The 27,302-nt window shown below is 45.1% G+C and overlaps 1 protein-coding gene across 1 annotated transcript; it reads right to left on the reverse strand.

Annotated features, from left to right (window-relative positions):
- Positions 1 to 879: 879 nt before the first annotated feature.
- Positions 880 to 26,520, reverse strand: BRI3 (brain protein I3). Its single transcript, XM_035131525.3, has 3 exons — positions 25,962 to 26,520; positions 9,989 to 10,103; positions 880 to 1,298 (listed from the first exon to the last, which is right to left on the reverse strand). The coding sequence occupies exons 1-3, from the start codon at positions 26,128 to 26,130 to the stop codon at positions 1,166 to 1,168; spliced, it is 417 nt and encodes a 138-aa protein (XP_034987416.1). The 5' UTR covers positions 26,131 to 26,520; the 3' UTR covers positions 880 to 1,165.
- Positions 26,521 to 27,302: the final 782 nt, after the last annotated feature.

A 27,302-nucleotide genomic window follows, 5' to 3' on the forward strand; every position in this document is an offset into this window, starting at 1 on the left:
GCATCTGGCCTCCGGGCCTTAGGTTGCCTACCCCTGGCATAGATATTAGGGTTTTTATTAAATATTAAGAGTGTGAAGCACACACTCCCTGTCCCCTTTCCAGAAGCCAAGCTCCGAGCCAGCAGATCTTAGCCTAGATTTAGAAAGGGGATGTGTGTCCTCTGGAATATGTGCAGCACTGATAACATCACAAACATGGGGTACATATAAGGCTGGACATCTAAGAAGCAGTGTTTGGAGCAAGGCAGTTGCTTAAGATAATGTGCTGGTCAAATAAATGTAACTAGTGGTACCTTGTTCAAGTTCTGTCAAGTATATCCAAAGATGCGGCACATGTCAAGCATTGTGTTAGAACTTGTAATGCTACCCATGAGATGTGTGCATTTCACATGTGAATTAAGGGCAAACCAGCTGACTCCCCTAGTTCAAAGCATTCCTGACACACTTCACATGTTAAACCAGTTTGTGGGATTTGGAGGCTGTTGGTTCATAGAGGGGCAGAGTCTAAGCAAGGTGCAAACAGAGTACTTGCACCCCTGTATTCCCAGAAGTAGCGTTTAGGTATGGTGATGCTGAGACACAAATGTATGTGTGTAATGCATAAACTGTGTTGTATTCATGCTATATTTTTCATAAAAAAAAAACAAGTTGCAGGAAACAAATTTGTGTTTTAATTGTAACCTGCTTTGAGAACAGCTGAAGAGCCAACTATAAATTTCAAATTAAATAAAGGTGGAGATGAAATTGGTGGCTTGGTGGTGAGTTCAGACTGCATTTATTAGGCAAAGATGCCTAATGGAACAAGTCTACCTGGTGGTTAACCTTTGCACTGGCGTTACTAAATTTTAATTCTCTTTAGAAGAAAGAGCTGGGCCCCAGTGAAGTTGCAAAAACCCACTTTTATTTAAATTTCCAAAAGGTGCATTTTAAACACAAAGCGGCAGGTTGGGGGTGGATTTGTGTCTTACACACACACACACACACACACACACACACATGCTCATAGATCAGTTTCACATGCAAGAGAAGAGAAAGAGACAGACTAATTTCATCACACTTTTACAAAATCATCTCGGAAGCATAAACTTGATTGTACATGACATTTACATTAGAAAAAGGTACTACAATAGTTACAGCTTCCAAAAAGCCTATTTGTGTTGATCCCTTAACCAAATGTTGCCCCGCAGTTAGGACATCTTCGTTGCCTCAATGCAAGACAGAAGAGAATTCCAATAGGAAAGAATACGATGGCACAAAAGACACCGAGACAGGTGAAAGTGTCTTCCAATACACCAACTCTGCAAGAGAGAGAAAAAGTAAGTTGCTATAATTGCTCTTTAAAAATTAAATGTATAAAATGAGCATCAAGCTTGACAGAATGACAACTTTTTCTGAAGATTGTATTGCTGCAAGAGCCAATCTATAAAGCTTCCATGCACTTCTTTAATGTCTCGATGATAGAAATATGTTTTCAAATAAACTATCCCTAACAAGTTACTTTCCACATACTCATCTTCAAAGCTAGCTCACAACTTATTTTTGACTTTTTAGCTACATGAAGACCTTTGGTTAACAAATACAGTCGAACTTTGGTTCTCGAACATAATCTCTTCCGGAGGTCCACTTTCCGGAGGTCAACTTTCAAAAACCAAAGCACGGCTTCCAGTTGGCTGCAGGAGCTTCCTGCACTCAATCAGAAGCAGCTTTGGACGTTCGGCTTCCAAAAAATGTTCGCAAACCAGAACACTTACGTCCGGGTTTGCACCGTTCGGCAGCCAAAACGTACAAATACCAAGCCGTTCGAGAACCAAGGTACAATTCTAACTTAAAACAGCGCTACTCAAAGTGGTGGTCCCCAAACAACCACAAGCTGCTAGTCCCTGACAACTCCACCGCAGCCCAGGTTGGCTAGGATGCTTCAGAGACCAAATATGGTACCAGTTCATGGGACATTGCAGGGTGGGGATTTTGCTAGTCCACCACATTGGCTAGCTTTGAAAAGCACTGACTTGCAGCACATTTTAAAACAGATAAAACCTTCAATACAAATCAAAATAAAAACTGAATGATCAAGTTTTTAATATAAAAAAATACGTTTTCAAACCCCTTTGGTTTAAATTTTTAATTACTGAAGTCAGAAACATTAATGGGCTACAGTAATGCAGCACTTTAAAAAAAATTGCTTTTGAATTCCCATTCCCCTCCCCTTGCGTAGCAACACTGTATTTTAGCAAAGAGGCCCTGTGATGACTTAGCATTCAAGGGCGTACCCACCATGCGGCAAGTTAGGGCAGCTGCCCTACTCTAGAAGCAGGGCTGGTGGGCAGAGGCGGAGCACAGCCCGGCGGAGCGCGAGTTCGCCATTCCCGCCGCACCGCGCCGCACCCTCCCTCCAGCTCCCCGTCGCGCCCTCTGGCAAGGCCAAGCGCGGCGGGGAACCAGAGAGCGCGGTGCGGCGGGCGGGAACGCTCCGCTGGGCTGGGCTCCGCCTCCGCCTACCAGCCCTGCTGCTAGGGAGGGGCACAGCCCGGCGGAGCGCGAGTTCGCCGTTCCCGCCCACTTTGTGGCCCCTCCCCTTCCGTGCCTTGGCCCCTCCCCTTGCCCCCCCCCTAGTTCTGATCCTGGGTACGCCCATGTTAGCATTCAATAGCTTTCGAAATTGAGATAAAAGGTCTCCCTTGTTTTGATCCAGAGACGGGCGCTTCTGCTGCCAGACCAGATGTTTTGAAGAAACGCCCTTTCAGACATGACTAGAAGCGATTCATGGACGGTCAGACATTACCAAGGCTTACTCTGCAAGTTTAATGTTAGGATGGGAGACGGAGAAGAATAGAGATGTGGCAATTGTCCCCATATAGCCAATTACGTAATATGTGCGACAAACGTGGAGAGAGGTTTCTCATCTCCACTGACAAATGAGCTTATTTCCTCTGGCAACTTCTTCATTTGCTTCCCAGTCCAACAGAGGTCACCTCTTCTAGAGAGAGTTTTTCCAAAGCTGTTCTTAAGAGCCGTGTGAGAGTCCTTTAATCACACAGAAAGCTCACCCTTCACTGATGTCTCAGAAACAGATCCTTCTGGGGTTGTTTTTTTTTTGATGGATTTTCATAGTGGGGGGCAGGGGGGAGTTCTAGGCACTCAGAATCCGCTCAGATGGGGAAAGAGAGCCTCAGCATTTTTACCCTGCCTGAAAGTCACAAGTTTTCTGCCAAGTTTTCTCAAGAGCAGAAGTGGAGCAGTGTTGATTTCACGAAAACAGTGGGCGTTCTTTAGCAATCACATGTGCAAGAAAAGCCAAAAAGGAAAGGGAAAAAAGGAAGGGAACTGGAGTGACCTTGAAATGCAGATGCAAAATGTGTTTCAGCAGGGGCCAGTTGCCAGCAATGGACTCTTGCCATTTCTCCAGTGATGAAAAGAGAAAGCTACACAGAACAATGGCACAGAGTTGACATAAGAGACGGAGGAGGGCAGCTGGGAGAATGAGCAGCAAGTGGAAGGTGTATCAAGTCATAAGCATCTTTGGTGCCTCAGGTCACCTTCAAAGAGACAGCCACTCCTCTCTTCCAGAGATGGGAAACCTCTGGTCTGGAGGCCAAATGTCTCCAGACCCCTCCATCTGGCCCTAGGAATTCATCCCAACCCATCCCTCTTATTTACAAACCCAAATGTTGTTTCTGCCTGGCTGGAAAGCATCCTTGAACCCTGATACCTCTTGCTCGCCTGGATGGAAGACAAGAGTGGGGTGTCTGTGTGTAGAAACTAGCCAAAAAAGGAAAGTTTATCTGCTCTACCCACTTTTGTCTCAAGCTGTGCCCAGCATAGGGACGTGGGCCCCCGGAAGACTAGACTACCCATGAATGCAGCCCTCGGGCTGAAAAAGGATCCCTGCCCTTGTCCTAGACCAGGCGGCCCTCCAGATGTTTTGGACTACAATTCCCATCTTCCCTGACCACTGGTCCTGTTAGCTAGGGATCATGGGAGTTGTAGGCCAAAACATCTGGAGGGCCGAAGTTTGGGGATGCCTGTCCTAGACCCTAACAGGCTGCATTGCTTCTTTGCTGCTAAAGTAGGGCAGCCATTTATGCATCACACCAAAAAAGGGGGACACAGATTCATATTTAAAATCTGCCCATGCTAATTTTAGGTGTAGCTCACCAACATGGTGCCTATGGGTGCAGATGTGCCCACAGAGGCCTTCCCTGGTGCCCATGAGGTCCCCTTCCCCTCACTAACTTAAAGTATGTACTGGAAACCAGGCTTTTAGTGTTGCAGCTCCAGCTCTCTGGAATCAACTGCAAGCCAAAAATCAGGCAGAAGCCTAGTGTGATTATGTTTTGGTGCCTACTGGATACATTTTTGTGTAGGAAAGCTTTTCTAGTCATGTAACCCAGTCATTTTGTGGTTTTTCAAAGTTTCAAGTACAGTCATACCTCTTGTTACGTCAGTCTCCGGCTGCGTTTTTTCAGGATACCAATGCAGCAAACCCGTAAGAGTATACTTCCAGGTTTCACCACGCGTGTGAGCAGAAGCAGCGCTCTAGTTGCAGACTTTTCAGGGTGCGAACGGCATCCCACAACGGATCAAGTCCGTAACCAGAGGTACCACTGTATGGGTATTTTAGACTTTGTGAAACCAATTGAATTATTCTTGCAATTCCCACCAGCCCCAACCCAGCAGCTCCAGCATCCCACAACCAGGCTAGCCAGGGCTCACTGGATTTGCAGACCAAATGCCTAGAGCTCATCAGGGCAAGACATGAAGTCTAAGTGTGCTGCCCAATGAACACTGTGTTTGGCAGTTGTCTGGAGCATTCCCACTGCTTAATTGTAGGCTGAACATTTCTCCCCCCCCCCACTCCTTGTCCTGCCTATCTTGAGTCTCAAGGTGCCACCAGTAGAGAAGCAGGCTGAGACAGGCAAGGAGAGGATACAGGAGGAAGCATAAAGGAGGGGGCTGAGTCCCAAGAACAGAGGCTGGAGGCGGTGGGTACTCCCATCTCCCTGTTGCACAGCAACAGGATCCAGGAAAGGCATCAGCCCATCATTTGAGGTGGAGGGACCACAGTCCGAAGATAAGGACACTGCCAACTCACCCAGGACCCGGAGAAGCTTCTGCCGCTGGGAACAGTTGCATTCTCCCCAATGCAAAGAGCATCTGCACACTGAAGGAGTAAGCACACTTTTCTCATCTTCAAAAGCTGGGTGTGTGGGTGTGCCAACCCATTGGGACTGCTCTGCTGCTTCCATGCAGTTCTGACCTCCTTGCCCTGATCTTGGACTCTTTCAACTCAAGACCACTTCTTCCAGTCCAGCTAGCCTGAGCACAGCAGCTGCCGTGACTCATTACCCCTTGCTGAGCGCGCATCTTTACTCTGCCTCAATGGAGATTTCTGTCTTGCTCTCAAGTACACAAGAGCCCTGCTGGATCTAGTCCAGCATCCTGTTCTCACTGTCTAACAAGACGCCCTTCAAGCAGGATCTGAGCACAAGCACCCTCCCTCCTCTGACTGTGGAGGCACAGCATAGCCAACAGGGCTAGTAGCCCTTGATAGCCTTATCCTCAAAGTTAGTGCCTGTTTCCATGGGCAGGGCAGGAGTCAGTATACTGCCTTAGCTCACTGCTACCCATATAGAGTTTTGGAAACACCAATAACACACCGTTTCCTTCATGGGAGTTGCCTCTTAAGATCAGATAATGAAGGGAGGGGGAGCCAGGAAGGGGACAGTAACAGGCTTCATTTAAAGACAGGCTAATATTAGCTATAAAGTAAGAGTTTGCCTGGGGAACTTAAGCAGCTTTCCTGTGGCTTAAAGCCACGCCACTCCCAGAGGCTCTAAAAATAGGCAGCGTTTATTTATACCACAAGCAGGGACCCTCACTTAAGCTGCCTGGCTGCTGCTTGATGAACTATTAGGATTTATTAAATAGTTTTTCCCAACACCTTTGGCCAGTGACAAAGTTCTCAGAGTTAGCTCCCATTAGAGATGTGAAATTTTGAAGCTTGGAAAAAACCCAGTTTTTTTCGGGGGGGGGGAGGGAATTTTCGGAAAAATTGAAAAATATATATGCTACATTAGCACTTCTTTTTTCTTTTCCAGTCATTCTGTTACTTTAGAAACATAAAATAGAACTATGGACAATTTTAACGGGCAGAAAATTATCACAACTAGCATATTAAAAATATAATGTATCCAAACAATTATTACAAACAGAATTTATTTTTAAAATAGTATTTATTTGTATTTGTAGCAAATGGAGCAACAATCTCCTGAACTGTTTACTAGTTTATGTGGAACAAAAAAAAACTCCACAAAACAATTTTTAAAAATCCAGAAGTAACAATTATTCATATTTCCTCTTCACAGTATTTAAAAAAAAACATTCTCATAAAAATAATGGAAGAAGAAAGTGAGACTAAGTTTCAATGAATGGACATGAAATTTAATCAGAATCATTTTTTGAGCTGTAATGATCTTCCAGTGCTTTGAGGCCTAGTGAAGAGGAACAGAACCAATGCATGCCACACGCATGCAAAAACAAAACTGAAACCTTTTTCTTTTCTGGTGACAACAGCACCTCCTAAAGGAAGAAATGTATCTTGTTCTTGCATTGGAGAGTTCAGTTTGTAACCTAGCAATTGCTTGTCCTCACTGAAATTAGAATAATCTGATACCATACATATTTTTTAAAAATTATTTATAAAATATTTGAACCCCTTATCTTAAAATATTTTATTCATCATGTTAAAACAAAACATTCCATAATCTATTTTTTATTTTTCCAATATTTTGGGGGAAAACAAAAAAGGCTTCAGGGAAAAAAGGGGGGCAGTTTCCCCCCCGAATTTTTCCAGGCCTTCACATCTCTAGCTCCCACACCAAAAGAGGGGAATCTTTTCTATCAAGGACTACATTCCGGGGAGGGGAGGGGAGAGGAGAAGATCCATCAGGGGCCACGTGCTGGTGGCCGGGGAGAGTGATGCCCGTAGAGCCTGGCAGGACAGAAGGCAAGGAGCCCAAGCAGAGCCTATGTCAGGCAGAGGCAACTTAATTCTGGTTTTGTCCCCCTCCCTTGCTGAGTTCCACAAAGGCAACACTAAGGAGGAGGAGTGCCATTTCTTGCACAGGAAGCAAGGAAGGCAGCAGACAGGTGGAGTGGGGGTTGGCAGTGCCCCATTTGCCCCAATGGGCCAGCTTCCTCTGGCTGGCAGTGGGGGGGGGGACCACTCCCTTTCCCCTCTTTCTTCAATCAATCCATCTATTTCAGGTTCCCTCCCCACCTTCCTGCTGTCCTTGTGGGCTGTGGCTCCAAGGCAGAATATCTGCTTTGCATTAAGAAAGTCCTGGGTTCAGTTCCCAGCATCTCCAGGAAGCACCTGGGAGGAGAACCTTGTATGAAATCATAGAGAGCCGCCCCACCTGTCCGTGTCGACAGTACTGAGCTAGATGGACCAATGGTCTGACTCTGTATAAAGCAGCTTCCAATGGCCTATCTGGTCAGTCCAGCATCCTGTTCTCACAGTGGCCATCAAGATGCTCGTGGGAAACCTTCAAGCAGGATTCGAGAACAAGAGCTCTCTCCCCTCCTGTGGCTTCCAGCAACTGGTATTCAGAAGCATGTCTGACTACAACTGTGGAGGCAGAGCATAGCCATCATGGCTGGTAGGCACCAACAGCCCTCTCCTCTTCCCCTCTTTACTCCTTACAGCAGGCATAGGCAAACTCCAGCCCTCCAGATGTTTGGGACTACAATTCCCATCATCCCTAGCTAATAGGACCAGTGGTCAGGGATGATGGGAATTGTAGTCCCAAACATCTGGAGGGCCAGAGTTTGCCTATGCCTGCCTTACAGCCACAAGGGGGGAAGAGATGCCTTCTCTCTACAACAGGGGTGAGAGATCTGTTGCCCAGCTGGTGCTGTTGGAAGCCAACTCCCATCACCAGGCACAGCCAGCATGTCCAAAAGCCCCAGATGATGGGAGTCTAAAGCCCAGCAATATCTGAGGGGTAAACAAGTTCCCCACCCTCTGACTCCACAAAGCTCATCTCATGACACTTGTGATCCCCTCCTATCCTTGGGGGGCGGGGAGTACCTCTTGGTACTTCCCGAAACAGATCATCCAACATTTCATGTTCCTCTCCACATTCCCTTTTACTTTGATCTGAGAGCCAGTGTGGTGTAGTGGTTAAGAGCGGTAGACTCGTAATCTGGGGAACCGGGTTCACATCTCCGCTCCTCCACATGCAGCTGCTGGGTGACCTTGGGCTAGTCACACTTCTCTGAAGTCTCTCAGCCCCACTCACCTCACAGAGTGTTTGTTGTGGGGGAGGAAGGGAAAGGAGAATGTTAGCCGCTTTGAGACTTCTTCGGGTAGTGATAAAGTGGGATATCAAATCCAAACTCTTCTTCTTCTAAAACAATGTCAGCTGCGAGTCAATATTTCATGGCCTGTCAGGCATTTTGCACCTGTGGCGCATTCAGACATAGGGAAATATTGTGTTCGTTTTCCTGATTGAAATGCTAGCCCCTCTGTCCCGTTTTCTAGTGTTCTTTTCACACCGCACTACCTGTTGTGTTATGGGACTGTGGCTTTCTGACCAAGATACTGGCATTTCATTCACGCAAGTGGGCATGGTGTGACAGAACAACGGACTGGGCAATGTTGCTACTCCCCCATCCATTTCCATACATGCCTGCTTCTGCCCCCCCCCCCAAAAAAAACACATCAGTCCAGTATGCTGCCTTGAATTTTGTCATGTTGCTCTTGCCGTTTTCTGGGTTAAGGGGGATGCAAAAGACTCTCCCCCCCCCCGGAAACTAATAACACATCCTTCAGCCAATGACATAGTGTCAGAAGATAGGTTTAAATAAAGTAATACATTAAAAAGTGGTCAATTGATCACTAGGGTGAATATTCTAGAAGTGCTTGGCCTTTCGCCTCGGGTCTCGAAAAACACCCTGACCTTGCTTTTCAACACTGCTAACGAATAAGCCAATTAAAGTCATGATCTTTGCAAGGTGGAATCCGCTGGCTAAAGACTTGACTGGTGCAAGCTGCTCCTTGCTCAGCAGCTTCGACATCTTGGTCCAGCCAAGGGTGGGAGGACTTGTGGGTGCTGCAATAAAAGTTCCCACCAGCCCCAGTCAATTTGGCCAATGGTTGGGGAACCATCAAAGTCTAGTTACTTGCCTGGTCTGAGACATTTTGCTCCCGAGAGAAAGGATATTTGCTGTCTGGAGCAAAACGAACTACTGTTATAATAAGACAACATCACTATTGCACTTACCACCCGTATTTATTAAAACAGTTACGATCACAACTGGAGTGGGTCCGAAAAATATACAGCTCAGGTGCCAAAGACCTGCGTAAAGAGGCGCATATTCAGCGCCTCTGTGCCTGGCAATGTGAAAGTGCCAGGACCTCGGGGTGAGAAAGAGAAATTCAAGAACTAGGGGCTGCCTCAGAGAATGCCTTCTCTCAAGTCACCACCTACCAAACTTCTGAGGGGGGTAGAACTGCCAAGAGGGCCTGCTTTGCTGATCTTAGCTCTCCAAGGGGTCTCTGCAGGAGGTTGTTTTTCGGAAACCTGGAACTTACGACATGTATATAAGCAGATTGGGTGAGCTGTTGAATCTTATATCAACACTGGTGAAAGGCAAAAGTCTTCCACTCCCACCTGAGGGCAGGAAGCTAGTTACTGGAAAACAGAACAAGCCACACGGCATACACAGGCCTGTTGTCCAATAGAAGGATCTGTCCAAGGAACCCTGGGAGCAGCCATTTTGTGTTCTGCCACACCCGCACAGCAGCCATTTCCTCACAAGAAGAATGCTCCTTTTTCATTTTAAAAAATGAAGCGGAAGAGATTCTAATCTTTCTTGCTGCAAGCCTCGCCGCCCCCCACCCCCCTTGCTTCACATGAATTTTCAAGAGGCCGGACTTAAAAAGAGAGAAGAGGTGTAACAGAAACGAGAATGGCCATAATACCTGCAAGCTGGGCAGCCGCCAACGACGACGACGGACGTGGTGGGAGGTTGCTGGATTATCGTGTATGTGGTGTTGGGGTAGTTATGCGCCGGTGGACCCGAAGGCACAACATATCCTGGTGGGGGAAGAAGCAGAAAAGAGGCACGTTAAGTTGCTTTAAAAACATTTTGAAAATTAAGAGGCGAGGCCATAGTTGTCGACATTTGTCTGCCCCGAGAGACAATGAAGTGTGCCTCCGGGAGTGAAGTCAAACCGCTGTGTTAGCAGCACTGAAGTGACCTCTCCGGGGTGCAAACCTGGGCAGTATGTATGGAGGTCCTGGGCTGCCCAGCTGACAAGACCACCCCCACTCTGAGCCTCGCTGATGTGGTCTGTGGTCCAAAGGGAAGCAGAGCAAGACGTTTGGCACCAACAATTGGGAAGCACTTGCCTGCGAGTGCTCCAATTGGAAAACAGCCTTTACCAAAGGTGTCATGGGCTTTGAAGACACTCAGACTCGGGACGCAAGGGAGAAACATGCTAAGAGGAAGGCACACTTGGCAAATCCACACCATGATCAACTCCCGCCCGGAAACCAATGTCCCCACTGTGGAAGGATGTGTGGATCCAGAATTGGCCTCCACAGTCACTTACGGACTCACTCTTACTCGGCTATGAGTGATTGCCAAAGAAGAAGACACTCCCTAGCCTTTTCTTCTCCTGAAGATACTCCCCCAAGGCAGTGGAGGTTTAGGATCAGATTTTTCCTTCTCCTAGATGGGCTGTGTTATGAAAAATGTACCCCAAAATGCGTTGCCTTTTAAGAAGGACAGACGCGGGTCGGAAGCTCCAAAATTTGCACTAAGTTCAGCTCCGCCGGGAAAATGACAGAGACCACACGATGCTGTCAGGAAAAACAAACTGATCCCTTTATTGCAGAATGCAAAGCTACAGCTGTAGGGTCCCTGCCTCTGGAAAGAAGGAAGGAACCCCGGGAAATGGTGAAGTCCCCCTATATACCCTCCTGTTCATGCATGGAAATCTCTGGACTAGGAGGGAGGGGGAGACAAGGGCGACGGGGTGCGGAGATGACTCTTCCTTTCAGATGGAGAGATGTCAATCTCTCTTCTCCTGTCGTTGATGGTGCTCCCTGTTGTTTGGCAGGAAGGGCAATCAGTCAAGATGGGTGCAGAGGTGGGGCAGTTCCTGGCGATTTCCATGGGGTGGAAGTCCGCCCGGCAGTGTTTTCCTCCAGGCCATGGAAGGGTGGGCTACGTTGAGGATGGCAATTTATTTGAATAAAGTTGTCAAGCTAATCTTTCTATTGTCCGTGTCTTCCTTCGTTGGGTATGGGACGGTGATGGGGAGGTTTCAGGGGGGCTTGGGGTCAGAGAAGGGTTGCACAGAAAATAAGTATGGAAAACATTTCTAATACATCCTGACGTATACAGTTCTAAAATATAAAACAGTGGTTTTCTAATACAAAGAGATACTAACAAACCTATTTTCTAATACAGAGGAACACTAGTCTAATTAATCAAGAGTAATACTGAGGTTGTGGTTAGGTTCTTAGGCATATAGGGAGGGACGCCTTTCAAGGGATATAAGGGGTTTCTCACATTTAAGGCACATAAGGCCAGCAGACATATAATCACAAGAAGCAAGCATATAATCACGAGAAGGTAAAAGTTCATAGCAAGTTTGTATAAGGTTTGTATAAAATGGTAAGGCTGTATAAAAATGGGCTGCGTTACTTGGTGGAGTTTATGATAATTGTCTGTGATAATTGTCTAGGCGAGGGTTGCATATGCTTGTCCTTAGGCGAAGGGGAAATGCAGAGTTTATGTTGGATTTTAGGAGGTGTTTGAATATGTTAATCCCTGCGGAGGGGGTGCGGGTCTGTGGAGGGAAGGAGAGCCAAGCTGTGGCGGCGAAATGGTGGTGCGAAGGACTCTGGGTAGCCGTAGCTGTCAAGCTGTGGTTACCCCTCTCTGTTCATTAATAATGGTGTCCTGCAACCCCCCCAATATGATTTTATAACAGTGTCCCCTCTCTGAGGCAATATTGTTGTGTAACAACCAATCATTGCCTCATATAATCGACAGTGACGCATTCTCCATTTCACTGTATGCAGCAGTATTCTAGCACTTATGGGAAAAACAAGTGGTCTATGCTTTACATTTACCAGAAGATCCACCAATATTGACTGGAAAGCGTAGTTTGTTTGTTTGTTTTTACCTTTTTGTGTGTTGTCAGGTGTCAAAGCTAGCTCTCCTCTGGTCTCACACCTCCATCATGGCACAGCAGCAACAATCCCTGGTGAATCCCCTTAGGGCTTTCATATCGACCATGTCACCTGGCACTCACCATAGCTGCCACAGGTTTGGACATGTCATGAGAGAGATGCCTTTGCCTTGGGCTTTCTATGGGATTTTTTTATTATAGGCTCTGGTCTTGCACTGTAGTAGGGAGTTGCTCAGTTACTCTTAAAGGGAGAAAGCTACTTGCACCTTGGATTCACTTGCCCAATTAGAACTGACCCAATTATAATTTATACAGCCCCATAAAAACCATTCTGAAAAGGGCACATGTCCAAATTGGTCAATTTAATTCTATAAGGAATCATTCCAGGTAAATCAAGGCATATACACCTTCTTGTATCTGCTGGTTTCATGAATCCTGAAACTGCTTCTTGGTAAAAAGAAGGCTGGCACACTACAAAGTGCCAGGTGAGATAAGGAAATGTGGTCATAAATTGATCTAAATCTCAACAATGGACTATGCAATCGCCTGATCTTTTAGAAAACATGAGTCCTCCATTGGGCGAGTCCTCCATTGGGCGTATAAGGAATAATACCACCATTGGGTGCATAAGGAATGTTACACTATACAATAACTAACTATACATAAAACATGAAAGCAATTACACACAAAAATGCCCCCCCCCTTTTGTGGAAATAACATATACTTGTCAGACATAGGTCAAGGTTTCTGCAGAATATCACGTAACATAAAACATAATTATATATCAGTTGCACAATCTTGAGGGCACAGTCTAAAATAAAAAAAGAAATATCCTTGTAACTCATTCCCCCCCCCTTGTCCGTCCCATTTGACACATTTCAGCATTCCTACATAATAACACATAATGCATAAAACCTTCACATTGTTAAGTCTACACCATTTGTATATCTTGAGGCAATTGGGTGAACTTGAGATAATTCTTGCTGCTTTTGCATGTATTTCCAACCTTGGGCACAAGGGCTTTTCTTGTCTGCCTTTGAGTCACTGGGAGGAAGTTAACAGCACTTCTAAACCTTGCTGAAACATTATAGCTAAGAGATAAAATGCCCTTCATAATTCAATTACTTAGTTTCTCAAGTCTTTTATGGGAATAAATTGTTGCGGCCACTGTGATGCATTGGCAGGTTGGTAAGGTGGTGAGGGGATGGTATTAGCATTTGATTTCCTGTAAAACATCCTTTTGAAAATAGGCCTGTAGGGGGTTGGGGCCTGAAGATATAATTAGTTAAATAATAATAATAATAAAGGGGAAAATATTCTATAAAGTTCTTCTTGGGAAGCTGCAAATAATATGTGATCATAGTTAAGCATTTTATTCATTTAAATATTATTATTATCATTCATATTTAATTACTGCTGTTATTGTCTACTCAGTCTGTTTAATTTACTTCACCTAGTTTGGCTGTGGAGGACAACAATTTTGTTAATTAGGACACAATTGATAAGTTATTAACATTTTCCATGTGTGGTTCTGAATTCTCTTGGAGGTTCGCGTATCCTGTTTGAAAGGGATTATTATTACTATTATTATTTACAGGAAAGAATGACTTAGATGCTACATTCGTATGTACAGGAAGAAAAAGTAGAAATAGAAAAAATGCATAAATAAAAACAAAATGATATTTAGATTACCACTCAAACAACAATTTTTTTTTTTTAAGAAGGACTTGACACAAAAATCTCAGATTTAAAAAAAATTATTATCAAATAATATGAAGACATTATAAAGACCATACAGGTTAATATTGGCATTCCACGTGATGGACTGATGGACATGCCCCAAAATATAACAAAACAAAACACTGACATATGAGGAACCAAAATAAATAAATAAATGCTAAAACACACAATTTCTAATAATGAGCATCTCAAATGAAAATAAAGAGTAGCAATCTAAAGTTGTACAAGTATGGTTAGATTAATTTCATAGACATAATGGAAAAACTGATTTAATAAATGGAAGCAGATTATTTGTAAGCTAAAGAGAAGCGTCAAAGCCAAAGAGAAATAATAAAAGAGGAAAAAGGAAATTACTGTTTGTATCACTTCACTCCCCCCCCTTTTTTTTTTGCTGTGGGAGAAAGGAAAAAATAAACACTTGTTACTGGAGTTTAGTCTTCTTAAAGGTTCACATATCCTTTAGAAATGTTCTTCCTGGGAAAGCTGTGAGAATAATTTTTGCATGTTAGGTTGGAACTTTGCAAGGGGGGAGGTTATGCAGGAGTTAATGCTTGGGGTGAAATGCAAATGCGAGATAAGTATCTGAAGGTGCTTCCTGAATACCCATTGGAAAGGGGGAGCAGACCCTTGGTTTGCATAGTCTGGAGTTTTTTTTCTAAGCCCTTGACTAAAATCACAATCAGTATCCTGTTGAAAGGGGAAACAAACAACAACAAAAAGTACTCAAGCGATGAAAGTACTCAAGCGATGAACTCAAAGTGGGAGTGCTGAGATATTTACCTCTGGAAAGAATTTTGCATATTAGATTTGGAATGATGGTCCAACACTTGACCCTTTTGTTTTCTCAAGTGACCCCCTGGAGTCAAAGACACATAAGGAAATTTAAACAAATTTTCCCCTGCATGGCACAGGCCCTTCAGCATTTGGTTGCTGTTTTTGTTTTGTTTTGTTTTTAACCTCCTTTTTCTCTCTATTTTTCTCTTCAAGCTGGCATAGCCTCTGTGCATGTACAAAGTTCATGATTCAGAAATCCATTGTACCACTTGAAAGTGTTGCTGGTGTTGGCTAAATTACCATTTGAATAGAGGAAGGGAAGGGTGAATAGGTTAGATTTTACACAGAAACCCAACAATTTACACTTCCACCAAACCAGCAACAAAAAGTGGTCAAATTAAATTATTTTTGGTCAGTTTAAATCCATTTCTATAGCTTTTGTGTCCTGAGATATTTCTGACACCTCTTACTTCCTGTTCCTTGCTGCTTAGGAAGCAGGCTTATAAATCTTAAACTTTAAATATATAAAACTTCAACATCCAGACAACCCAATGTTTTCACAGACAACCCAACCCAATACTTTCACAAGAAAGCTGCAATAAAAGTTTGGTCAAATTAAACTCCTTAATGAAGTCATGGCACTAATTAGCCATGTTTACTGTACTATATAAACATCTCATACCCCAGGCAAAATAAATCTTGATTTGCCCCCTTTATCTACAGGGTTCGGGGTGAATTCGTAATTGCAAATGTTTTCGTTTGTTTTTAATTAATTTATTACAGCCATGGCAGACTAAATTCTCTGCCCCCTTATCTATGGGTGATATGGCCAGAGCAGACTTAATGATATTCAACATTCTCACTCATCTCAGCCTCACCATCTTCCAGACTAATTCTTCTGGCCTTTATGTACAGGGATGGTCAAGGCTCATTCTGCTTGATTATGAATTTGTATGTGCTTGAACTGTTGGGTGGAGTTTTGCAGTTAAAAAATAGCTGACAATATGGTGGGGGGGGGGGGAAAACACCAGACATTCATTTCCAATGTATGATATACCATCTCTACCTCTTTCTAAGTGGCACCTCAAACTCTTCATGCCAAACTTTAAAAATCTGTCTTTCCATCCTTCTCCACCAAAGAGTAAAGCTTGACTGAATTCAGGCCATTTCACTAAGCCACCAGAGTTTAAACTCACTTTTCAGTGCTTGAGTAATCTAGTCCACCCCTTCTGAAATATGGGGATCTCAACACTATCACCGCCCTTAGGATACACATACATTTGAGTACAGATGCCTGACTGGGAAGGAAACACGGGCTATGCCCTATCACGGAAGCACACGTGTGTACTAAGGGAAAAATAAGGAAGGGGAAGATTAAAAGTACCAACGTTATATAGAAGCCTTTAGCAAATCTTAAGATTGGATAAAGATTGGGAAATGTTCAAGACTTTCATATGTGCTTAAACTTTAAACCTTAATAGAGAAAGTGATAAAAACTTATATAATCACTCCATAACAACAATGACACTCTTGTTCCAACTCTGAAAACCAATAATCTTTCCTTGCCAGAAAGCAGAGCTGGGCTGAATTTCAACCCATCACCACATCAGACACATTGCCTTTCACATAGCTCTAAAATGGAAGTTAGAAGGGACCCTGAGGTCATTTAGTCTAACCCTCTAAGATACAGGATTCACAAGATTTGAATGAAAATACCAACTTTATACAGAACCCTTTAGCAGATGAGTTTTTTTCCTTAAGAGACTGATATCAGGAGCCCGACAATAACCCTTCTGTCCAACACAATCAAAGTTAAAACTAGACTCAGATAGACAATTCCTGGCTATGGAAGCTCTACTTTTGACAAACAAATCACCTTTATAGGAATAGCTGTTCAATTTTCCTTTAGTCAATATTCCTCTAGTCACTTGGAGAAAGACTCCCCTTTGTAGCCTCTCTCAATAACAACATTTGCACACCTCATTCTCATATTTATCATGTTTAAGATTGATTGGTTCAACATTGTTTCTTTATACTAGAAATCTAAAACAAGTTGGCAGTTTTAACTATGCACACTTAAGAAGGCAGTCTATGGATGTTGTGGCCAATCTAAACACAACCCCACAACATTTCTAAACATTGAGTACATCTCTTATCCACTTATAGCTGGAGTTTATGAAGTGAATATTTTCAAGTTTCGAAATTTTTTTCAAAGCATTGAGCAAGCATTTTCAAAGTTACAACTCTTTATTTTCTTCCATCCTGCCCCTCTTTTCTGTTGAAAAATGGGTAGGTACACACACACACACCTCTTTATACTTTTGGAGAGAGAAAAAAAACCCTTCTACAGCCTCTTTAAAACAAACCTTTACACACTACTTCCACTCTTTTTAATATTTGCCATGTTTTTGGGTTGATCAAGCCCTTACATAAAAATTATTTAAGCAAGCTTGCATTTTGTTTTGGTTTTTCCTTTTGTTTTTTTTTTAGACCCTGAAACATTTCTGAAATACAATTGGAGGCGTTTATCAGAGTTCAGACGGGAAGTAAGCTCTCCTTGGGCTTATTTCTCCCCTGAAGCCTGCAGAGTTGTCTCTTTGGACAGGGGTGCACCCATTTTTGCCCTGGTCAGTCTCCGAAGGGGCACTTGCGCAAGTTCTAGCCCTGGGCAGTCTCCGACGGGGCTGTGGGGTCTCTCGGGGTTCTGGGGACTCCTTGGGAACGTGGGGCACGTCTAAGGAAAGTGGACAGACTCCGATAGGAAAGTGGACCGACTCCGATAGGAAAGTGGGCTTGGGAAGGTTTGCTAAAGGGCTCTCTAAGGGAAAAATGGGGTTTGGAAAGTCTCCTTAGGAAAACGTTCTAGGAAAGTGGGCACACTCCGAGGAGGACTCTTATTCCCACCCACAATTTAATAGTGCCACAGCAATCTCCCTGCCTCTTGCTCTCTAGACTCAGGTCCTACTGAACGCTTGCCTACGCAATGCCAGATCGGACCTGAGGAATGAAAAGTAGGAAAAGGGAACGGGCGCACTTGCAATCTCTGGTCATGGGTCATACCTAACAAAAGGTCGCCATGGCAGAGGGGCGTCTTCACCCGGGATAGCTAAGCGAGAGAAGGGAGAGTTGCCAAGGCTCGCTATCTGGGCAAAACTCCGACGGACAACAAGCCTTGGGGAGGAAAAGGGCAGCCGCAAAACCTTCCAGCCTGGGCAGACTCCGACGGGCTTTGGGTTTTTTTGGCTATGAAAAATAGGAAAGAGTTTGATTGCTGTGACAATTCCCACCCCGAAAAGCCAATTTCCCTATTGATACTCACGTCGCAGCGCGCTGCCTTCTTTTCCTGAAGCTTGGTCACCTCGCAACAATCAGGAGAAGAAAAATCTTGTAAAATCAACCCCCACGGCCGTCTGGATCCTGTTTGTTTTCCCTGTGTGGTCCCGCTAAGGATCCCAGTTAGGCCAGAACTCCAGGGACAGTCGGGGAAGGGGATCCCCCCTGCAAATGGCTGGGTGCGCTTGGGCTCCCCAACCACGGCGCCCCAAGAGTACGGCTAAACGGAGTCTCCTGCCCTGGCTCGCCATATTGTTATGAAAAATGTACCCCAAAATGCGTTGCCTTTTAAGAAGGACAGACGCGGGTCGGAAGCTCCAAAATTTGCACTAAGTTCAGCTCCGCCGGGAAAATGACAGAGACCACACGATGCTGTCAGGAAAAACAAACTGATCCCTTTATTGCAGAATGCAAAGCTACAGCTGTAGGGTCCCTGCCTCTGGAAAGAAGGAAGGAACCCCGGGAAATGGTGAAGTCCCCCTATATACCCTCCTGTTCATGCATGGAAATCTCTGGACTAGGAGGGAGGGGGAGACAAGGGCGACGGGGTGCGGAGATGACTCTTCCTTTCAGATGGAGAGATGTCAATCTCTCTTCTCCTGTCGTTGATGGTGCTCCCTGTTGTTTGGCAGGAAGGGCAATCAGTCAAGATGGGTGCAGAGGTGGGGCAGTTCCTGGCGATTTCCATGGGGTGGAAGTCCGCCCGGCAGTGTTTTCCTCCAGGCCATGGAAGGGTGGGCTACGTTGAGGATGGCAATTTATTTGAATAAAGTTGTCAAGCTAATCTTTCTATTGTCCGTGTCTTCCTTCGTTGGGTATGGGACGGTGATGGGGAGGTTTCAGGGGGGCTTGGGGTCAGAGAAGGGTTGCACAGAAAATAAGTATGGAAAACATTTCTAATACATCCTGACGTATACAGTTCTAAAATATAAAACAGTGGTTTTCTAATACAAAGAGATACTAACAAACCTATTTTCTAATACAGAGGAACACTAGTCTAATTAATCAAGAGTAATACTGAGGTTGTGGTTAGGTTCTTAGGCATATAGGGAGGGACGCCTTTCAAGGGATATAAGGGGTTTCTCACATTTAAGGCACATAAGGCCAGCAGACATATAATCACAAGAAGCAAGCATATAATCACGAGAAGGTAAAAGTTCATAGCAAGTTTGTATAAGGTTTGTATAAAATGGTAAGGCTGTATAAAAATGGGCTGCGTTACTTGGTGGAGTTTATGATAATTGTCTGTGATAATTGTCTAGGCGAGGGTTGCATATGCTTGTCCTTAGGCGAAGGGGAAATGCAGATGTCTAGGCAAGGGTTGCATATGCTTGTCCTTAGGCGAAGGGGAAATGCAGAGTTTATGTTGGATTTTAGGAGGTGTTTGAATATGTTAATCCCTGCGGAGGGGGTGCGGGTCTGTGGAGGGAAGGAGAGCCAAGCTGTGGCGGCGAAATGGTGGTGCGAAGGACTCTGGGTAGCCGTAGCTGTCAAGCTGTGGTTACCCCTCTCTGTTCATTAATAATGGTGTCCTGCAACCCCCCCAATATGATTTTATAACAGCTGCTTTCCCAGGTAGACAAGTCCCATCTTCCTCTCTACAAAGCACGTGCAGAAACTGCCTTCTTGACCACTGGACCCACTATTTGTCTCATCCGCTCAATCCACCAGCGCATGTCTTCGCATGCAGGGGACGTCCCTAACTCACCGAGGGTTTGAGACCCATCAAACAGCTACCCTCACTATAGCGCTGCCAGACACAGGGAACACTAGTGCTGTCTTTGCAAAAGTTAAAGGAGAATCCTCTTTTTCACATGGGAACATTACTCTTCCAGAGTCTGGATTCAGGTCAAATCACATTTTTGTTTCCTCAGGGGAGAAGTCAGTCAGATGATATTGGGGAGGGGGGGGGAGGCGTGCAAAAAGAGACTGTACAGGGACTTTAAGCAAACAGAAACGGCTTGCATGTAGAGACATACCTCTCCTGAATTCTCTTATCTATTAGTTACAGAAATTGCTAAGCATTTTCCGAATGCCACTCTACAGTTCGCCCCATGCCTTCCAAACACCAACACTTTCTTTTAAAAAAATATATATGCTATTAAATTTCCACAAATTTCACATAAAATTCCAATACAGTGGTACCTCGACTTACAAACGACTCGTCAACCGATTTTTTTCGACTTACGAATGGGGGTAATGGCTGCGCACTTACGAATGTCTCGACATCCGAAAGGAAACCACAGCGGTTTTACATAGGGATTTTTCAACTTACGAATTTTTAGATAGGGTTGCTTTGACTTATGATTTTTTCCGTTTCCAATGCATTACTATAGGAAATCACTTTTCCAATGGCGTTTTTCGACCTATGAAGGTGCCTTCAGAACGGATTAAATTCGTAAGTCGAGGCACCACTGTACATAATATTTTTTCTTTTGTTCTGTTGACTTCCCATACTTCCCATACCATTTTTGGTGGTGGTTTTTTTTATTTAAAAAAATCCATCCCGTTGCTGCACCCAATCTTCACTCTTTTATATCTTAACCATAATATAATAATCTCCCCCGTGTTCTCACTATCCAATGAAATAAAAATGAAATAAAAATATTTATATAAACTGACGTTGTATATTACACAACTTAAATGAGGTAACTTTGTTTATAACGTGAGAAGCATTGCACTCTGTGTTTAATTATTACTAATAATATTTAATATTACTATCAAGAAAATAAACTATGGTTCAGTGTGATGTCTGAACGCAGAGTGTTTTTATTATTGAAAAACACTATTTGTTTCAGGCATTCCTATCTATTGAATAAAGTCAGCTTTCCAAAATGATTAAATGAGCCAAGGGTGGGGGAAGTGAAAGACAGGTCTGTGTTAACACAGGCAATAAATAGGACAGTGGAGCTCTCCCCCTGCCTTGCTTCCAAGTGACCACATAGCTGATAAATCTTTATGGACTGGTATTTTTGTGGATTCTTTCTTTCTTTCTTTCTTTCTTTCTTTCTTTCTTTCTTTCTTTCTTTCTCTCTCTCTCTCTCTCTCTCTCTCTCTCTCACTCACACACACACACACACACACACACACACTCACGTGCTTCCTGGCACTCACTCATGCTCTCATGCACTCATCAAGATGGAACTGGGACAAGGTCTTCCAGATAAGACTTAATATTCACCATACGCAATAGCAAACTGTTCCTAGGTTTCAGTTCTCCTCCGTTTTCAGGCCTAGGGACGTACACTCGGCTAATTATTAACTTCAAAGAGCACACTTTAGCACCACAGAAATGACAAAAGAAAACATACAGTTTGAGAACTCGGCCAAGGGTCCCAGTTCCCAGCCAAGAAAATGGATAAGTGCTTTATAATAATTTTTTGGAAAAAACCAACCCACCACCTCCTGCTTATAAAAAACATCACGTTAGCCTGAGACGCACCCAGGATCTCACAGGCAAGATGGCTGTGCTACAGGTGTCACTCACTGCTCAAAGCCCTCTCTGCGTGTGTTTTCACACCCAGCCCCGGGGCTTGTCACGTGGCCATCGGACATTGCCATCAACATATGGGGCTACATGGAATTAACTCATTTACCCACTGTGACCCCCAAATTACACCCCCCCCAAATGGAGGTTAATTATCGGCATCACTCTACTTTGGGAGCCGAGATCTGTGGCTCTCCAGATGTTCGTTGGACTACAACTCCCATCTTGCTTGACCACCAGCCATGTCGGCTGGGGTGGATTGGAGGTTGGAGCCCAACAACATCCAGAGGGCACCAGGTTGGGGAAGCCTGCTGTGCCCTCCCCTCCAAGGGCATGGCACATGCTCAGTCCTTACTGAACTGTTAGTGGAGTTGTTGTTTATTAAATTCGTATACCACCCTTCATGCCCTCTTTGGAATTTCTTTTCAAAAGTAGATTTTTGAAAGCCTCATGATTTTCCCAAGCCTCTTTGCCAGCTCCTCTCAATTTTGACTACCACACCACCCAAGTTCACTATTAGAAAATTTTATTTAAAGGAGGGGTGAGGAACCTTCAGTCCACAGGCCTAACTAAGCCCACTAGGGCTCTCCGTTTGGCCAGCGAGGCTGTTTTGGCCATGCCCCCCACCTGCCTGTCAAATATGGCAGAGTGGCAATACAGTGGTACCTTAGTTTTCAAACAGCTTAGTTCTCGAACAACTTGGATCCCGCACACTGCAAACCCGGAAGTGACCGTTCTGGTTTGCAAACTTTTTTTTGGAAGCCAAACGTGCTCCGTTTTTAGCACTCCGCTTCTGATTGGTGTGTTCCTCTTCCTGTTTTGAGTTTTCCGTTTCTGATTTGAGTACCCTGCTTCCAATTAGATATTTGGAGCTTTTGTTTTTGCAAAAAAAAAAAATTTTGGCGTTTTTGTTTGTGCAGCTTTTTCAGTTAATTTTGTTTCTGTGACTGTATAGAACCCAGTTCAGCTACTGATTGATTGATTGATTGATTGGCGGCGGAGGAAATGGATAAAAGCTGCAAAGCTAAGAGAACCATTAGCAAAACAGCAAATTCATGTTAAATTTCTGTTTTAGGGGTTGTTTTTAAAAGTCTGGGGCGGATTAATCCATTTTGCATTACTCTCGATGGGAAAACACACCTTGGTTTTAGAACAAACTTCTGGAACGGATGAAGTTTGGGAACCAAGGTACCACTGTACTCCGAATGGTTTAACAATCTCCCTCTCTCTCTCTCTGCAGGGATCACTCCAAGCCATTCTGGCCTTCAGGTCACTTTGCCTGACTGGACTGTGCCTCCTGTACTTTGGTTAACACCTCTTCCTTGCCTGTACAAAGGTGGACATTCATTGCTCAACCCACGTTTGCCTCTGACCCCACCCACAGCAGCATGCGGGCCCCCAGAAGGGAGTGGGCGGCCCTCAATTCTCAGGTCACTCAGGTTCCAGAACGTTTCCCCCATTCATTCATTCATCCATCCTTCTTAACCGCAAGCTGAACTCCCAAAAGGGCTACTGAAGAAGCATGAGCTCACAATCCTTTGAACTCGAATTGGAGATTTTGTCCCAAAGCACCCTTTCCTGGGCTATTTTTTACTGTGGCTAGTTGTTGTTCCAAGGGAACAAGATAACCTTTCCTTGAAGCTGATGCTTCCGTCAAGGAAAAAATGTTTCTTACGGGGACACAAGCCTCAGATATGTTGTGCTTAGTGGTGAAGGGGTTGGGGCTGAATACATTTCGCTTCAAGGAATGCAGGTACGCAAGTATCGCAAGAACCTATTGTGCAATGCCTGTGACGTCACTAACAAATCCATCCATCTCTACCCTTTATGGGGTTACATCCCCAACCCCCCAAAAAACACTTCAACATCTAAGAATAAAATATAAAATATTGATAGATGTGAAAGAGAGAGGATCTTTTCCCCTCCTGGATATGAGCTTATATTATGAACCATCTTGTCTGTGCTTGTTGAAGGAATGGTTGACATTGAAAAATCTGCATATTTTAGATTTAGAATGGTGTTTGTCCACAGATAGCTTTCCGGGCCATGTGGCCAGCATGACTAAATTTATTTATGTATGCAACTACAGCTGCAAGAATGCTACATGCCCAAAAATGGAAAGAAAAAGTCCCAGCAAAGGAAAAATGGATACAAAAACTTATAGACTATGCAGAAATGGCAAAACCTACCGGAAGAATAAAAAATCAAGATAATAAACCTTTTGTAAAAGAATGGAAATGGTTTATTGAATATTTACAAACAAATTGTAATCAGATAAAGACATTGGCAGGATTTCAAAAGAATATATAATTAAAATAGGTGAATAAAAGAATAAGTTAATTTAGATGTGCAGGAAATGATAAAAAATCAATTTAAGGAACCACAGAAAGAGGAGGAAGGAAGTCGAGGTTTGAAATGTTACAACTATTATTTTACTATTGAAATGTATATAAATGAGAAGTATAAATAAAAGTATAAAAAGAAAAAGAAAAGAAGTGCAAGCCAGCTAAATAGCCCGCTCCATACCAAACTATATTCTCTCTGCCATTTTAGGGACTTTTAAAAATGAGTAGCCCTCCCATCAACCCTATCACCTCCCTCTTCTTCCTTTGACCACTCATTGCTGTCCCACCACCCATCCCCAGGCTCTGAGCCTTCTTCCCTTGGTGGTCCCCTAGCTGGTTCTTCCCACCATTCCTCTGAGCCCAACCCAGTCCGCAACAGGCTGGGAAGGCCGCATTTGCCCCTGGACCTGAGGTTTCCCATCCCTGCTAAAAATAATAAATATGTTGCCTCTGAACGCAGAGTTTCAGTGCAGCCATCATGACCAGGAACCAATGGTGAGGGGGATCAGAGGTACAGGTAGTGGAAACCTGCGGGCCTGTTAGACTTCCATCAACCTCAACCAGTATGGCCAACGGACAGGGCTGGTGGGAGCTCTAGTCCAGCAAAATCTGGAGCCCCAGAGGATTCTAGAATTCCAAGAGTTCTCTAGAATTGTTGGACGGATAAGCCATTACAAGGCCTTACTGAGAGAGGGCGAGTGGAATTCTACCACCATAGAAAAGGCAATCATAATTCAGAAACTGACCTAAACAACACAGGTTCTTAGGGAGACTCAAGACTCAATTATGGGAGACTCAAGTTCAATTCACAACCTTCCAACTCTGGTTCCTTTTGTTTAACACGTCTTGCCAACTCACAAAGTTCTGGCATACATGCAATGCAAAGAGCTACAAACAAAACATTTCTATCGTACAAAAAAAAAGTATCTAAATTACATATATTTTGTTCCTACTATTACCCCAGACAGTATTAAATGTTTTATTAAAAAAAAAAATCATACTAAATGTTTGAACTGTTTCGGAAGCCTTTTCAATCAGCATAGCCCGGATGGCTGAATTTTTGCACTGTCCAATTTTTAACAGGGAAAACAGAAAGGGAAAGCAGACAAGCCTTTCTGAAGCTGCCTTTTAAAGGCAGGAAATACAGCTTTGTTTTTTTTAATTAAAAAAACAACCCTTGGAATGTTTAGCTTGGGAGCTCTAACAGTAACTGGAAGAAATCCTACTTCTCATGTAACAGCTTCGGGACTGTTTAAAATCTTAAATTTGAAGCCTTAAAATTATTATCTAGAAAATTATGTTGTTGTGAAATAACTGGCACTTTTTACTGTATTGTTTTAAGGCTGATGTGTTTGCCACACTGGGCTCCTTTGGGAGGAAGGGTGGAATATTACTTTAATACATAAATCTTTCTACAGAAAACTAGCATTCCTGGGAACCAGTATACAAGTCCCCACTCTTCCATAGTTGTTTATTTTTAAATAAGCAAGGTGTAACTGATCCAAGAATAAGAAAAATGTTCCCTAACACAAACTTTTCATTTCATTTCATTTTTAAGGGAGGAAACTTCCTCAAGTGTAGGACAAAGAGGGTTTGATTATTTGCATAACCCTGAAATCCCGTTTCCCCTTCTTGACATTGCAAAAGTTCTCCTGCTTGACAGCTGACAACATGCAACAACAGCGTTTCCTATCACAAGAACTACCCACTTAAGCTGATTTAGGCGCCCAGTACAGTACCTGGGACTCCTTTCCCAACACCCAGGGGCGCGAGAGGGTCAAGCCTGTCTCCTGCTCTGACCACGTGACCCGCCTTCACCCACACCCCTCCCATCCCAATCCCGTGTCTGCTGCGGCCGCCAGCGCGCAGTGTGGAATGGATAGAGACAGGCGAGCCCCCAGCGCCTTGTGGGGCTACAGCCCCCCCACCTTCCACCGCTCTGAAACCTGCTTCACTCCTACAGGTTCAGGAGCCGCGTCGTAAGGGGGGTGTGCGGATCCCCTCCATTAAACGCCCCTCCCTCAGAATCCACACCCAGATCCTCCTGCCCGTCCCCCTTCTCACGGCTTACCAGCTCCAGGACCGGTGGGGTACGTGTAGGGCGGCGGCGGCTGGAAACCGTGCTGGGGCGCCGGGATGGCTCCGTAGCTGTTCGGCCCCCCGTACTCGTAGCCGGCGCCCGCTTGGCTAGCGGGGCTGTAAGCCGGGGGTCTATCCTGGAGGAGGGGTTTGCTGTCCATGATCCTCCAAGGGGAGGGCGGAGGAGGAGGAGGCTGCTCCTGGCCGCCCCCGCCGGGGGATCAGCCGCGAGGAGAAGCCCGCAAGGCAGGCGGGAGAGCGCGGAGGGGCGCGCAACTCTCCGAGCCCGAGAGAGGCGGAGAGCGCACGCAGGCTCGGTGCCCGGAGGGTGGAGAGGAAGGGCGGGAAAGGGGAGGCAGCCTCGCCCCGCTACGCCGCCCAGCCGGCAGCTCCAGCAGCAGCAGCAGCAAGCCGCCTTTTTCGCCCCCTGGGCATGGACGGATCCGGCCCGACAGCGCGCCCACCCGCGCCAGGAACGCACCCACCGCGCAACTCCGGAGCTGCACGGCGCGCCAGCCGCGGCAATGTGCTTCGCTCCTCGCAGGCCAGTCACAAGACTCGGGCTCACGTGACGCCGAGGAAGAAGAGGCGGCGGAGGAGGAGGAGGGAAGAGGAGGCTCCCCCAGCGGAGACACGGCGGAGACTCCGGCAGGCGCAGGGAAACCCCCTCTTAAAGGAGACGCCCCGGCGCGCGTGCATGTGTGTGCGCGCTCTCTACGCAGCTGGCCGCGGGGGTTTCAGGGCCGGGTGAGAGCTTGGCGAGGGCCACCCCGCTCAGGAGCAGGAGGGCGGAGGTGGGACGGGCTGGCAGGCCACCACATTTTGAAATAAGTGAAAGGAGGCGCATTCTCCCTCGCCAGTGTCGCCACTCTAACTAGCTTAGAAGTTAAGGCCTATTGAATGCAATGGGACTCATGGGCGTAGCCTGCCCCCCCCCCCACACACACACACATTATGTCCTCTTTATGGGGTGGTTTCATTTAAAAAAAACCTCAACAACTTTGATTCCCTAAAAAAAAGCTGCTCCCCCAAACAAAATTCCTGGCTACGGCCATGGTGGAACTGCATACTCCTAGCATAGCCAGGATTTATGTTGGGGGCAGGACACCCACCTGTCCAAGTGTGCCAGCTTGGCTAAAATATTAAGGGAGCTCAGGTAAGCCCCGCCCTGTGTAATCAATCACATGACATGGTGTGTGTGTGCACACACACCCCATTTGAATGGCAATGCCCATGAACTTTGCCTGGAGGGGGTGTTCTCATATTTCATGGGGGGGGGGGGCAAAAGGATCTATGCACCTATCATCATCCAGTGGAATGAATGATTCGGAAT

This window comes from Zootoca vivipara, chromosome 13 (assembly GCF_965207765.1).
Source record: "Zootoca vivipara chromosome 13, rZooViv2.hap1.1, whole genome shotgun sequence".
Classification (NCBI taxonomy): domain Eukaryota; kingdom Metazoa; phylum Chordata; class Lepidosauria; order Squamata; family Lacertidae; genus Zootoca; species Zootoca vivipara.

Bases quoted from the DNA above. Each gene is read 5' to 3' on its own strand.
- BRI3 (XM_035131525.3), bottom strand. From the start codon at position 26,130: ATGGACAGCAAACCCCTCCTCCAGGATAGACCCCCGGCTTACAGCCCC. The intron at 10,104-25,961 runs GTAAGCCGTGAG...TTCCCCCACCAG, and splicing joins CCCCACCGGTCCTGGAGCTG to GATATGTTGTGCCTTCGGGT. The intron at 1,299-9,988 runs GTATTATGGCCA...TCTCTCTTGCAG, and splicing joins GGCGGCTGCCCAGCTTGCAG to AGTTGGTGTATTGGAAGACA.